The sequence below is a fragment of the Phocoena sinus genome, chromosome 14 (assembly GCF_008692025.1).
Source record: "Phocoena sinus isolate mPhoSin1 chromosome 14, mPhoSin1.pri, whole genome shotgun sequence".
Classification (NCBI taxonomy): domain Eukaryota; kingdom Metazoa; phylum Chordata; class Mammalia; order Artiodactyla; family Phocoenidae; genus Phocoena; species Phocoena sinus.
Window position 1 is genome coordinate 88,188,343 of NC_045776.1, and position 14,932 is coordinate 88,203,274.

The 14,932-nt window shown below is 48.9% G+C and overlaps 1 protein-coding gene across 5 annotated transcripts in view; it reads left to right on the forward strand.

Annotated features, from left to right (window-relative positions):
* The window catches only part of ADGRD1 (adhesion G protein-coupled receptor D1), a 144,070-nt gene that overhangs the window by 16,936 nt on the left and 112,202 nt on the right, over positions 1 to 14,932 (forward strand). For all 5 annotated transcript variants that reach the window (XR_004345475.1, XM_032603319.1, XM_032603320.1 and 2 more), the window contains exons 6-7: positions 10,777 to 10,956; positions 13,303 to 13,557. Coding sequence is in view for 4 of the 5 variants with exons in the window: in XM_032603319.1 (XP_032459210.1) it covers positions 10,777 to 10,956; positions 13,303 to 13,557 (435 nt within the window). In the remaining variant the exon portion in view is untranslated. The remainder of the gene's footprint in view (positions 1 to 10,776; positions 10,957 to 13,302; positions 13,558 to 14,932) is intronic.

Here is a 14,932-nt window from a genome sequence, read left to right on the forward strand (position 1 = left end):
TCTTTTTGATGTTAAATTCTTTTGAATGCTTCCCCAGCAAATGTCTGATGGGCTGTCATTTGAATATCACCCTCGATGGGTCCTTCTCCATTCCTAAAGGGGCCTGTCCCATTTTTGCACTCCTTGGACCTTTAGAAACTTATTTCTGTTATTGGATTAAATTCCATCTTGAGTAATTATGTCTAATTTGAGTTCAACTCTAAATCACCTTGGCTCCCCGCAGGAAAGACATTCTCTCTGCTTTACTCATTAGCTCTACCTTTCCTCCCTCTGGAAATGCGCCCTTTGCTTTTCCTCTCGTGCGTTAGAGCTTCCCCTGCTTATAAACACCAGGAAGCCTGCTACAGCTCCGCAGCAGCAGCTGGGAAACCTCACCGTCCACATTCCCTTCTTCTCAACTCCGATAGGACTTTTTTGCCCTTTGCATTAGGTTACTAAATTTAAAAAGCTGTCAACAAAATGCTAAAATATTTGCAGAATTGAGTTTCAGGACGGTAATTTCCAGAATGGTCTGCTGGATACAGGCTGGGCATGGATCCAACTTCTGTCTCCCTCCGATGACTGGGGGTTATGGGGCTGTTGGAAAGCCTGATGGAGCCTCAGAGAGAAGTATTCATTCAGTATGCCCGTTTCGCAGAGGGGGAAACCGAGGCCCAGAGGGGGCACAAGACAGCCTAGAGCCACATGGCGATTTAGTGCAGAGTATCTCAAAGTGTTGTTTCCAGACCATCAGCAGAAGAGTCTATTGTAGAGATCGTTAAAAATGGAAGTTCTCAGGCTCCAGCCCAGAACCCACTGAATCAAAATCTCCATGGGTGAGGCCTGGGAATCTGTAGTCTTAGCCAGGACCTCCAGGTGATTCTCATGGACCGAATCACAGAACTGGCCAAGGCTGACTCCGTCCCACAGATGTGTTTTGTTTGCTGGCATTATGTCGATTCTCACATATTTTATATTTTAATCAGCTTTCTAAATTGTTCTCGACAGGATGGGTGGGTCCAAATAGCCTGGCTCACTGTTTGCAGAAACAGAGCCTCTCTCACGGTGCTTTAAATGTTTTTTTTTTTTTAATTAATATCTAATTCTTATATAAGAGAAAATTTCATTAAAAAGTCTATACTTCTGACTTCTCTTTAAAAAATCAGAAAATCCGACAGTGTTCCCTGCCCACTGGTTACTGACTGTTTCCTTTGGAATGGTCCAGTGGTCTCCAGATTTCCTGAGTCCCCAGCGTTCTCAGTTCCCTGCTTGCTGAGACTGAAGGGCAGCTGCCACTCACCTGTTGGTCTCATAATAATGAGAAGAGAAATGGTTAGTGTGAAAGAGAGTCCTACAGCACCAGGCATTTCTAGAAGAAATTAAGCAGAGCCTTCTTGGGGGGCAAGAAGGGTAGACATGAGTAGTATTTGATATATGCAGTGTTTGATCTGAGAAGGTGTGTCTGCGTGTTGAAAGATACAGCCTGAGCCGCCTTCGAGAAACACGCTGGCCGTCTTACAGAGTCAGTCCTCCTGGCGAGATGGGCTTTTGAGTTTACGGCCTCTGTCGTGTACACTAAAGTCTGAGAAACACTGCCCCTTTGGGTCTCTATCGTCTTTCTCTCTGCATTTCATATATCACATGTTCTCCTACCACTGCAAACTCAACTATGGCTGAAGGTGGAACTCCTTATCTTTCACCCGGTGTCTCTACTATTATCCAGATTTCCCCGCCACTATGACCTTCAGCTCTTTTTCTCTCAAAAGTGTGCTCTTTGCTGTATCATTTCTCCCACCGTATTTGATCGTTACTTCCTTATCTTGTAATCATGGAGCTGGAAAAAAATCTAAGGATACAGTGTGGAAGTGTCACCATCGTCACAGCTTCTCTTTGTCAAGTAAAAATCTGATATTATTAGGGAAGACAACACTGGTCCATGGAGTTGATACCTTGTAATGTTTCTACTCTAAGAGTAAGGTCTCTCGTATTCACTGGACCATATGTAGCCTCACACTTTGCTCCTCAATTGTTCTGTGTGTCTAGGATGAATAAGAGAATCTTGTGAACCATTCTCTTTGTGGTTTTTTGGCAGCTGGGTCTCCACAATGTTGAGAATGGATGAGAGTAGATCACTTGAAATTTGTACCGAGGAAACTTACACAGCCAGATGTAATTCTATTCTCACAGTCCTAAGGTGGACAGAAAAAAATGGCATGTCATCCCCTTAACTCAACTTTTGTAACGTCGACTATCCAGGCAGTGAGGCAGGATGTGTTTATGCCAAAGAAGAAGGCCAAGAGCGGGTTATTTACTTTAATAGGTTGAGGTTGAATGATGTAATTATCTAAATTTCCAGTCATGCTAGAATGTTTTTGAGACTAGTGATTCTTAAATTTCATTCACTTTTAAATTGTTTTCATGATTTTTTTAACCATATACACATAGCGCCTGAGCTATAATACTCATACCTTTTCTTTACATTTTACTTACTTTGATTCAATTGAAAAGGAAACTTTATATCACCCTCAAGAACTGAAAACCAATCTTGGTTCCCATAAGTAGAAGATACCTATACTGTTGAATTCTACGTGGGTACCATGGCCAACCAGAGGCTCTAAATTTGAGATGTGGCGTTTCTGTGTTAAAATGGGGATTAGCAGTTGTTACTTACGTACGAATGGACTTTCTCCTTGTCACAATCAGAAGAGCTGGAAGACCATCGAGAAGGGACTCACGTGATTCATGTTATGTGAAAGCACGCCTGGATGCTAAAATTTTCTTGGAGAAAGTGTCCGACACCAGAGGGGGTGGAATTGTCAACTCTTAGAAAGATGTAGGTGAAAATCCTCATATCTACCTGTACTCTGCTGAAATGCAGAGGTAGGGATCACACCTCAGGGTCTTAGAAAATCAGAGTTAGGCATCTACGGCAGAACCTTGCTGGTGGACTGCTACCTAGGTGTCTGGGTCTTTTCTCAGCTTAGCCAGGAAGCCCAAATCTCCCCATCCCTCTCTCCCAGCCTGTGCTCTTTTGGAAGCACTCGGCAGGTGGTCACTCCGTAGAGATGCTCTGCCACCAGAACCCTGCACACTTGCTTCTTTCCTCCTCCTTCTTGGCCACACCGCACAGAAAACGCGCTTAGAATCCTACAGTTGGTAGATTCCCTTGACATCCTCTATTCTTAATAAAGAAACCACAGCCCCAGTTCTGGAGCCTCTCTTGACCAAAACCTGGGAGAACATCCAACTTCCATGCCTGAGATACGCCGTAATAAAATTAGATGTTGAACCAGCCAGATCAGATTAAAGGCCTTCCCAACCGAGCAGAATCGCTTTTCTTTTCTTTTTTTTTTTTTACTTTTATGAAATCCTTTTTATTTTGAGATAATTGTCAATGAACACGCAGTCAGTTGTAAAAAATAATACAAAGCAACCCTACGTACCCTTAACCCATTTAGCAGTGGGTGAAGCTGAGTGATTACGTCAGGCAACTTGAGGTGGGGAATGTCCTGATCTCCTTTGTGGGCCCGGGGTCATCACAGGCGTCCTTACAAAGGCAAGGGGCAGAGGGGCAGAGTCAAAGAGAGATGTGAGGATGGCTTTGAAGTTGGGGGAGGGGCCGGGAGCCCAGGAACGTGGGCGCCTCTAGAAGCTGGAAGAGGGTGGGAACAAATTCTCCTCCGCAGCTTCCCAAAGGGACACAGCCCTGCTCGCCTCCTGATTTGAGCTCAAGCGAGACTTCTACCTCCAGAGCCCTGAGAGGGAATCACGTTGTTACCAGGCATAGAACTTACGCGGTGATTTGTAGGAAACTAACACAGAGAGAGGTACCGTCTCAGATTTCCCTCCTAACCGCAGCTCTCAGACCCAAGTCTCTCCTGGCCACATCTGCCTCACCAGCCTCACCTGCTTCTCTCTTACCCTCCTGGCCACATCTTGTCGCAAGACTGATATGAGGTCTCTGCTCCTTAAACGTTCCACGGTCCTTCGTCCTGTGCCTTCCCTTGTCCGAGTCACACCCGTTCCCTTCAGATCTCAGGCAAAGCGACCTTCAGGAAGCCTCTCTCAGCCTCCAGGGTAGATGGCGCCCTGCTCCGATGCTTGTCGTTCTTGTCTCTCCTCCCTGAGCTCCTCACACCCGTCACTGGGGGGACCCCCGCATGACTATTCACGTCGGTCTCTCCCTGCCCACACGGTAGTAAGTCCAGGAGCCCAGGGACCCCAGGGTCTGCTCATTTTTCTGCCTCCAGACCCTCCCTCATAGTGTCTGACGTATATCAGCCACTGATTAAATGTTCGTTGAATGAATGAGGGTGCTGCTATGAACTGAATGTGCGCTCCCCAAATTCATGTGTTGAAATCTTATCCCTATGATAGTATTTGGAGGTGGGCCTCTGGGAGGTGGTTAGGATTCAATGAGGTCACGAGGGTGAGGGGTTAAGGCCCTTATAAGCAGAGGAGGAAACACGGGCTCTCTCTGTGTGCACGTACCAAGGGAGGCCGCGTGAGGATAAAACCAGCAGGAGGGCTTTGCTGGCAACATGATCACAGCCTCCCAGCTTCCAGAACTGTCAGAAATAGCTGTTGTTTAACCCACCCAGTCTGTGAGGTTCCGTTACAGCATCCCAAGCTTCCCGCGTCAGGTGTTATCTGAGGTGAAACCACAGCCCGAGAGGGAAATTGATGGCCTTGTTGTTTTTTTTTAAGTTTTATTGGCTTTAATATCAAAAAAATTTTTTATTGAAGTATAGTTGATTTACAATGTTGTGTTAGTTTCTGCTGTACAGCAAAGTGATTCAGGTATACATATGTGTGTGTACCTTCTTTCTGGTATTCTTTTCCATGATGGTTTATCACAGGATATTGAATAGAGTTCCCTGTGCTCTACAGTAGGACCTTGTTGTTTATCCATTCTATATATACCAGTTTGCATCTGCTCATCCCAGACTCCCACTCCATCCCCCCGCCACCCACCCTTCCCTTCGGCGACCACACGTCTGTTCTCTAGGTCTGTGAGTCTGTTTCTGTTTCATAGATAGGTTCATTTGTGTCATAGTTTAGATTCCACATATAAGTGGTATCGTATGGTCTTTCTCTGTCTGACTTACTTCACTTAGTACGATAATCTCTAGTTGCATCCATATTGCTGCAAATGGCATTATTTCATTCTTTTTTATAGCTCAGCCGTATTCCATTGTATACATGTACCACATCTTCTTTATCCATTCATCTGTTGATGGACATTTAGGTTGTTTCCATATCTTGGCTATTGTAAATAATGCTGCTATGAACATTGGGGTACATGTATCTTTTTTTAAATTTATTTTATTTTATTTATTTTTGGCTGCGTTAGGTCTTTGTTGCTGCCCGCGGGCTTTCTCTAGTTGTGGTGAGAGACTCTTCGTGTGGTGCGCAGGCTTCTCGTTGCGGTGGCTTCTCTTGTTGCGGAGCATGGGCTCTAGGCGCGTGGGCTTCAGTAGTTGTGGCTCGCGGGCTCTAGAGCGCAGGCTCAGTAGTTGTGGCGCATGGGCTTAGTTGCTCCGCAGCATGTGGGATCTTCCCGGACCTGGGCTCGAACCCATGTCCCCTGCATTGGCAGGCGGATTCTTAACCACTGTGCCACCAGGGAAGCCCACATGTATCTTTTTGAATTAGAGTTTTCTCTGGATGTATGCCCAGGAGTGGGATGGCTGGGTCATAGGACACTATTTTTTAGTTTTTTGAGGGACCTCCATACTGTTCTCCATAACGACTGCACCAATTTGCATTCCCACCAACAGTGTGGGAGGGTTCCCTCCTCTCCACACTCTCGCCAGCATTTGTTATTTGTGGACTTTTTAATGGTGGCCATTCTGACCGGTGTGAGGTGACACCTCATGGTGGTTTTGATTTGCGTTTCTCTGATGATTAGCGATGTTGAGCATCTTTTCATGTGCCTGTTGGGATGGCGTTGGTTTTGATGCTCTCAGCATCACTCCACCACTCCAGAACATTCTTGAGCCTGCTCTGCTGGCTCTGGGTGGTTCTCATGGAAACTTGCTTTCAGCTGGTTGTCACAGTCGACATGTGTGGATAAGCTCATGTCCTCTCATGCCATTGCACTGTAGGTGGACGTGTGTCTCTCACAGGCCTAGGGCCACCTCTGTCTTGAACCAAGTCCTCTTGGAAACGGGAAAGGGTGGAGAGTCTCCTTGCTCCCCCTCTCACCCTGCAGCCGCTTCTCCAGCATCCTCCCCCACATCAGCCACCCACAGTAGTGGTCAGGAAGGAAGGAGGGAGCCATGTGCACATCCTTGTGGTGGCCTTTGGTGGGACTTTGGGGTCAGGAAGGGGACTCCTCTGTGGATTGTCAAACTTCAGCTGAAATGTTGTAAGCAACAGAAATGCAACTCAGCTAGGCTTCGGGGATTTATTGAGTGGATCCAGGTAAAGACTGTGTTCTGGTTATCGACTGCTGCGTAACAAGCACTCCCAAACTTAGCAAGTGCAACACAATTTAGCATCACCTCTCATGGTCCTGGGGGTTGCCAGGGCTCTCACGCTGCTGCAGCCGTGGCGGCCAGGACTGGGTCCTCTGAAGGTGCCCCTGAGGTGGATATCCAAGACCACTTTCTTTTTTTTTTTTTTTTCCAAGACCACTTTCTTCACTCACATCTCTGGCACCTCCAGCTCCTCTACATGGTTTCTTTCTCCACCAGCAGAGTCTGGACTTGTTCCATGTTGGCTTTGAGCTCCAAGAGGCAGAAAGCTGAAGCTCCCAGGCCGTTAACAGCTGCACCTGGAACTTGGCCATGGCCACTTCTGTTGACTCCGCTTGGTCAAATCAGCCAGAGGGCAGGTGGAGAAATTGGCCTGAGTCTTGGTGGAGAGCGGGAAGGTCACATGGCATGAAAGCAGATGGGATGGGAGACGGTGTGGCTTCTTTGGGAGATGGAGCGTGCCACAAGCTGGGTCCAGGTGCTTAGGTAACATCACCAAAAGTTTGTGTTCCTCCATCGCTCTGGCTCTGTTCCAAGAAGGCTTTCCAGGTGTGATAGCAACGTCCACCCAGAGTCTCCAGGACTCCCTTTTATTGGCTGAAGCCTGTCCATCTCTGAGCCAGTGCCTGTGATTCCAACTGGTCCAGCCCATGGGAACCTGGGGCTGTGTGGTCAGCCCCACCCAATCTAGAGGAAGTAGGAGTGGGGAGGATGGTCCCCCCCCAAGAACGTGGAGGTGCTGTGCTGGGCGAGGGAGGATGGATGCCGGGCTGCTACATCACCTGTGGGTCACCTTGCCCTCCCTGCTGCCTGCTGCTTTGGTCCACTTTGAGTTACCAACATGCAGGGCACGGTGCTGAGTCCAGGGGTCTGGGAAGAGCTGCTCCTCTACCTGGAGAGATTCCCTACCCACCCCTGCCTGCCGCCTCTGCCCCGTCCACAGCAGACACCGGGAGGATAACGCACAAGAAGACTTCCTCGCCTAGCCCAGGTCTGTAGTGTGCATTTTTCTCCTCCATGGAATGCCTTCGAATCTTTTTTGTCTAATTCAGTGAGTGAGTCCTCTCCCAAACAACACTGTCTCTAAGGGAAGACAGAGAGATGACAGGTGCAGACTCCAGAGCCAGACCGCCTGGTTGAAATACTGACTCTGTCGCTGGCTGTGTGGCCTTAGACAAGTAACTTTACCTCTGTTGGCTTCAGTCCTCTCACTTGTAAAATGGGGACCGTACTAACACCTAGCTCATAACCCTAACTGTAACCCTAACCCTAACCCTAGTCAGGAGGAATAAAAGAATTAATACATGAAAATTCTTAAGATATTCTGTCTTGCTCAAAGTAAGTTCTCTTTAAGCAGTAGTGATCCTACTTTTCTTTATAAGGTGTTCTTTATATAGTAAGGAAATTCATTTCTTGTTTGTTCAGTGTTTTACAAAAAATTTTTTCCTGGGTTGTCATTTGTCTTTTGACTTTGTCATGGTAAATTTTTTGCCTTGCAAAATTTTGTAATATTTATGCACTCAAATGTATCCACCTTTTCTTGGGATAGCTGGATTTCTTTTCTTTTCTTTTTTTTTTTTTTTTGGTCTTATTGAGAAAGAACTTTCCTCACGTTATTTTTTCGGACGGATGAGGATTCAATGCTCATAAGAAGAAGAAAAGTATTGAATCAATTTGTCAATATTGCGCTTCTTTTTTTTCAGATTTTTTCTCCTTTGTACTGACAATTCCAAGTGCAAGAAACAAAGTTCCTGAAAATGCTAATATTCGAGGGCTCGTTGTGAATCTTTTAAGACTCTGTGAAGACATAAATTGATATTTAAACACAAGCTGTTCCTCAGATAGAAATGATTATTTTGTAGGCTGAATGAACAAAAATGAAAAGCTTGGCTTATAGTAACCATTGTTTGCTTCAATCTTCCCTTACCTAATGCCAAATTGAATGTTTTATTTTTATTTTTCTTCCTGGACAGAAAGATATTTGGCCAAGACAGGAGTGAAAGGAATTTTTAAATGCAGCTAAGTGTTTGGAAAAAATGGACTTTTGTGAATCCCGCTGGGACTTCGTTTCATAACAAAAGTTTCGCAATGTGCCGTGTTTGTGTCCATGTGAAATTGGTTGTTTCTGAGTGGAGAGGCATGGCAGGAAGGCTTGGGGCTTTGTTTTTGGACTCTGCACCACTGCAGTGCAAGGCAGACAGAAGTACTGGGATGCCCTGGGCCTGGGAGTCCCCTCCACCTGCTGAGTGGGACAGTGTCTGGGGCAGCCCAGCCGCCCTCCGAGCAAACTGCTAAAGTCCCATCCTTTCGTTGGCGTGACCTGTGTCCCAGGGCACTTTTGGGGACTTTCCTTTTTCCTCAATAGCCCTGAGAACATGCTCCTTATGTCTCTGAGCTCTACCCTGGAGTCTATCTGAGCCTCCTCTGTTATTTTGAGGTTCCTCTTTACATTAAAAAAAAAATTAGAGAAATTCCAAACCAGGGAATTATATATTATTATGAATTACATATATAATTCTAATATATAATTGTATATTAATTAATAATTAAATATTCCCATGATGATTATATCATCGTGCCATGTTTTACATGTTTATATTCATCGTATTCAGGCTTTCGACCCACAAAGGTATAATGCAATGTTATTGTCACGAGACGTTTGAACAACTCGTGACAAATGTGTTGATCCATAAAGCATTACAGCCAGGATGGGTGGTGATGCGACACAAGTTGGTACTTGATGACAAATGTCTTCTAGTAATTCAGACTCTCTTGGACTGTGCCCATGATCTCACCTGAAGATAAGATACAAAGTCTAAAATTGGTGCCATTTATATAAATAAGGCCCAGGGCAAATGGCCGCCCCCGCTCCCCTACCAGCCCCATCCTGGGCCTGTTTGGATCAAGTCTGGGCACCTCCTCTCTCAGCATCAATGAAGCCTTCCCACCACAGAGCCTGGGCCAGCTTGGGAGGGATGAGGCCGCCTGAGTTATTTCCGGCTTTCACCACCGAGTCCAGGCAGGCTGCACGCATTCTCACACACACACACACACTGTTTACTTATGGGCAAAGAAAGGGTAAATGTTACTGGATTCAGAGAAGCAGAGTGGAGGTAATCAGGGATCCAAAGGGCAATTCCAGGAGCCTCCGGCCAGGAGTGGCCACTGTCGCCCCTCGCCCGGGAGCCTGCCCCTGGGTTGCACAGTGATCGTGGGTCGGGGTCTTCACCATCGAGGGCTGGCCTTGTTCCTTACACTCCCCCTGCTTCCAGTGATGGAGACACACCCACCAACGGGCCAGCTTGTTCATACCATTTAGTCCACGCGGAGCCTGGGGACCGGCTCAGGAGTCTGCGGACTGGCCGTCTCGGCTGCCAGGGCCTTCGTGTGCCCCACTTTGATGGGAATGAACAGTTGTAGGTTTCAAAGCCTTTCAAAGTGGCTTCCTCTCTGACTAGAAATGCCCTACTGGGAATTTATCCTAAAGGCATCTAATCTGAGACGTGCAGAAAGGTTTAGCTTCCGGTTCTGTTTGGGAAATTAAAAGTCGAAGGAAACTTTAAGACACAGCCATGGGGGAAGGGGTTTGCTGGTTTTTTTTTTCTTTAAAAAAAAAATTACAGTTCCTGTTTATTTTATTTTTTGGCCATGCCATGTGGCTTTCGGGATCTTAGTTCCCCGACCAGGGATTGAACCCGTGCCCTTGGTGGTGAGCGCACAGAGTCCTAACCACTGGACCGCCAGGGAATTCCCTAGAGTTCCTGTTTAGAATGTCATGAGGTGCAGATACAAACAATGATGACATAGAGGTGTATTTATGGACATTGGAGGGGGTCTATGATGTAGTAAGTTTTCAAAACATGTGGCTTATAAACCGTTATGTATGAGTTGGTTCCTTTCTCTGTAAAATACGTTTATGGAGAGGCTTTGGAAGGAGCTACCTTAACTGCCGACGTCTGTAGGTCAGACTGAGTTTGGGTCTAATCTGAGTCAGTCTCTAGTTCAGGGACCTTGGGCAAACCGGACTCAAGTTTCTTCATCTGCCTAACGGGGTAAGCCAATGAATGATAATCAGGTTTTGTAGTATTTATGAGGAGAGGATTCATTTAAAACCCTTAGTAAAGTGTCTGGTACTTAGTGAGCTACCTGTTTTTATGGTTTGTATTTTCTGAATCGAGCATACACTGTCTCTGGAATGAGAAAAAAGAAAACTGCCTTTTAAATGAAAAACAAAGAGCAGCGAGAACGACCTGCTTCAGTGAGGTTAAGTCCCGTCCGTTTTTCATTAAAAGTAACCCCACGCCTTTTCTGTCCTCAGGGGTCACGTTCTCTTTTTTCTGGAAGACGCAGGCAGAACATTCCAGAACAACCCCTTTCGCGTTCGGGGGACAGGTCATTTCCAACGGGTTCAAAGTCTGCTCCAGCGGTGGCAAGGGCTTCGTGGAGCTGTACACGCGTGAGAACTCCATGACGTGGGAGGCCACCTTCAGCCCCCCAGGTAAGGGCGCCGCTGGCCCGGAGGGATGCTCAGGGAGGCGTATGGAGGCCAGACGCTCCGCTGTCGGTCCCCTGGCCTGCGGGCGGTTGAGCCCCGTCCTCTCAGGGGCTGCTTGGGAGGACTTGCTGGAAAGGGTGAGATGACATCCTCTGTGGAGATGTCTGCACGGCAGATGAGGGGCGGGGTCCTTCGGGCGGACGCCTGTGCTCCCCCTGACCACGGGATGACTGGGTCGCCGCACCATGTTACTTAGTGCCCCGAGCCTCAGCTTCCCTAGTGAAGGCATTAATGATACTTACCTCACAGCTCGGGGGAAATTAAATGGAATATTGCATGCGGAGTGGTTATTGTTTCTCCTTCTTTTCCTGTCCTTCCCCTTCCTCCTTCTACCCCTCCTTCTTTTTAGTGCTGTAGACTTGCAGATGTTTAGACTTCGCCGTGAAAAAGGTTTTGGAAAAGAGGGGCTGACGATTAGGGGAAAGAAAGCTGGCGGAGGGGAGGCGTGTGGGCACCGGGCCAGCGAGGGCCTGGGATTCAGGAGGGATGGTCTGGACCAGTGTGGGGACTGGGCGTGTGCAGATGTGGCTGAGTGCGTAGGTGGGTGTTGGGAGGCCACGTGGTCCGGTCCTCTCTGACGATTCCTGTTTCCCCCGGGGCTCAGTGTGATCTGCCGCTGGCCGGGCATGAGGTCAGAGGTGTGGGCCAGGAAGCTGGGGGAGGCCGGAGGTCTGGAGTGGGAACTGAGATGGGGAGAGGTGATGGGGGACTCAGAATGTCTCGAGGTAGCGTGGACGGGCTGCCCAGTCCAGACTGGAGACTGAGAAGGGAATCGCGGAGGTGGAGGGCAAAGTGAGAGTCTAGAACGATCTCCTTCAGGAGGAAATGACATCTCTGACACAGGCAAGGAGAATTCATTTTCGGACCATTTAAAGGAGGCTGCGTGTCTCAGTTGTTAAAAAACCCTGGACCCTGGAGCCACGCAGCCTGGGTCAATCCCGCCCCGCACCCCTCTGCCAGCTGTGCGCACCCGGGCGCCTTACTTGCCTGCTCTGTGCCACAGTGCGCTCATCTGTAACGTGAGCACAACGACAGTATCGGGTCATAGGGTGACTGTGAGAGCGGAATGAGCTAACACACGAGGAGCCCACAGGAGACGGGCCCCGTGAGCACCGGACACGTTTGCTCGATTCTACCGCTGCTGTGAGCTGGGACCAAGCTCGTACCTCCACCCCCGGAAAAGGGGCAAATTCGGTGCACACGGAGTTTGAGAGAATCTTGCGTGTTTGCCCTCTCTGATCCCCGAGGCCAGAGCTTGTCTCTGCGTCCTCTACCTGTTCAGACCTGCCTGTCCTGCCCCTGTTCATGGCTCTTATCACCTTCCACCTGCTATCGGTCTCTTCCGTAAGAGTCTGACCTCCGTGCCCCTTGGGGCTGACACAGTATCAGGCACCCAGTCGTTTATCTTGAACATGTTTTAAGGTCAGATCTGCTGAATCCTGACTGTTTCCCCACCCAGAGGAGTGGGGAGAGGTGTAAACATTTCTGCCTGGCAGTGTGCTCTTTATTTGTTCATTGAAGGGATTTTCACGCTCCAGGGCAGTGATACTTTGGCCCTGTCTCGGATCCAAGCGCTCTCTGGAGACTCGCGGTTAGAAAGTCGCACAGTCCCGAGCGAGAACCCCGGGGTAGCTGCTGGGTGATTTAAGATGACGGCCCGGCTCGGGTCATAGGCTTCCTATAAGGGGCGTCTTCCAGCAGCAAGTCCCTGAGGGCGTCTGAGCACACACCTGCACACGAGGTGTGGCCCTTCGTGGGGCAAGCTGCCATCAAAGTCCAGTGAACTTTCTTCCTGTTGGTGAACGTGGTTCTCATGACAGAGAGACGGGTCATCACCAAGGCTCCTGATAGAGGATCCCGACGGAGCCAGGAGTGGTCTGTTCTCCCTCGGTGCTGCCATATTGGTTGCTATCACCTGCTTGAGGTCAGGGCAGAGGTGGGTTTCAGTGGCCTTTGGGCTGAATCAGGTCCTCAGATAGGTCTCATTGACCTGCCCTGTGCTGGCCTAGGCTGGATTAACAAAATATTTTTGAACAAGTTATGACCATTGGTTATTACTTCATTTAATTTAAAATGGCAAAGGGTCTCTTTGAACGGCGTCTGGGGTTTGCTGTGCTCCTAAGGACTGAGGGAAGTGAGATGTGGATTATGACCTATATGAGGACTCAGCCAACGGTAGCACTGACCCATCATCATGAGAAAGAGAAATGTGCTTAAAACTAGAATGACCACTGACTGCATGGAGAGCTCGACCCACATCGTGAGAAGGGTGTCTCTGCTCTTTCCCAGGCCCCTACTGGACTCATGTCCTATTTACATGGAAGTCCAAGGAGGGCCTCAAAGTCTACGTCAACGGGACGCTGACCACCTCAGACCCAAGTGGAAAAGTGTCTCATGCCTACGGGGAGCCCAATGTCAACCTCGTGATCGGGTCGGACGAGCGCCAGCCCAAGCGCTACGAGAACGGCGCTTTTGACGAGTTCATCATCTGGGAACGGGCCCTGACGCCGGACGAGATCGCCATGTACTTCACAGCTGCCATTGGTCAGTGAGAGGGGAGGGGCTGCGGGCCGGCTGTGACGTTAGCTCCTGGGGAGGGGGCGGGCTTCGTGGCCACCTCCCCTTCCCAGCATTTTTCTTCTCCTCCCTCTCCTGACGCGGCCGTCAGCGCTGAAGGCTGAGATGTGTCCTGATCGGCCTCACAAATACGGTGGGTCTTCTAGAGCCCCTGCTCTCTGAGATGGAGGAATCCACAATTTCCCAGAAACACGCTGGGATGCATATTCTCCTGCCGTCACCAGGGAGTTTTCCAGGTGTTCGTGACAGATGTTCCAGGTCCATTAGGGCCTTTGATCCACAGATGTCTACCACGTGCCTCCCGCGTGCCAGACTCACCCACCACGGGCCCTCGGCGCGCCCCCCAGGACGCCCCCTTCCTGCTTAGCACAGAGCGGTGGTTCAGATCAGGAACCCGGGGGACAGCTGGACCTGGGTTCAGGTCCTCAGTCAACCACGATGAACTGTGGGACTTGGAAAGTCACTAATTTAAAAAACGGAGGTAAAATTCATAAAACGTGAATGTCACCATTTTACAGTGTACAGCTCAGTGGTACTTACTATGTCCACATGTTGTGCAACCATCACCCCCAAAGGGACCCAGCACCAGTGCGCAGTCAGTCCCCCTGTCCTCCTTCCCCAGCTCCCGGCAGCCACTGATCTACTTTCTGTCTCTATGGATTTACCTATTCTGGACATCCCATATAAATGGAACCATATGTGACCTTTCGTGTCTCATATGACGTCACTAGGAATCTCTGTTTTGGACTCTGCCTTCCTTCGCATAAAGATCTGTCTGCACAGGAAGCTGTGAGCTAGGGCTGCAGGTACCCAAAGGGGGCGTTTCCCTGGGTGACCTGTCTGGAGGGGGCCCCTCTTCTAACCTGTTAGCTAGAGCAGTGCCATTTTCTGATGGGTCGGTCCAGCCGACGTGGCCTCTTCTTTTCTAATTCACACAAAGGTAGAGTGTCGATCAGCTCTGCCCCTGCTCAGGTGTCCCCCCAGCCCCGCGATGGTTGGCCGTTCCTTCTGTAGAGAAGCCAAGGAAGCAGAAGGCTATGTTCAGAGTCCCATGGTTTGAAAGTGTGTTTCTTTGACACAGTCAGATGCTCTTGTAACAAGAGCCAGCTGGGAACCGAGACTGACTTAGGACGCGGCCGACTCTCGTTTCTCATCCTGGTCTCACGTGGTCATCAGTTATGAGGATGGACAGGGCCGCTGGGCTGAGTTTTATTGTCCTTCACTTTCTCTTACGGACTCACATGAGTTAAATGTGAATTTGAGGGGACTCCTTGACATCCAAGGAATGGATGTCACTCCAACTTGGAGAACAGAGTGTTCGGGGCTCTGATCCCCAGAGCAG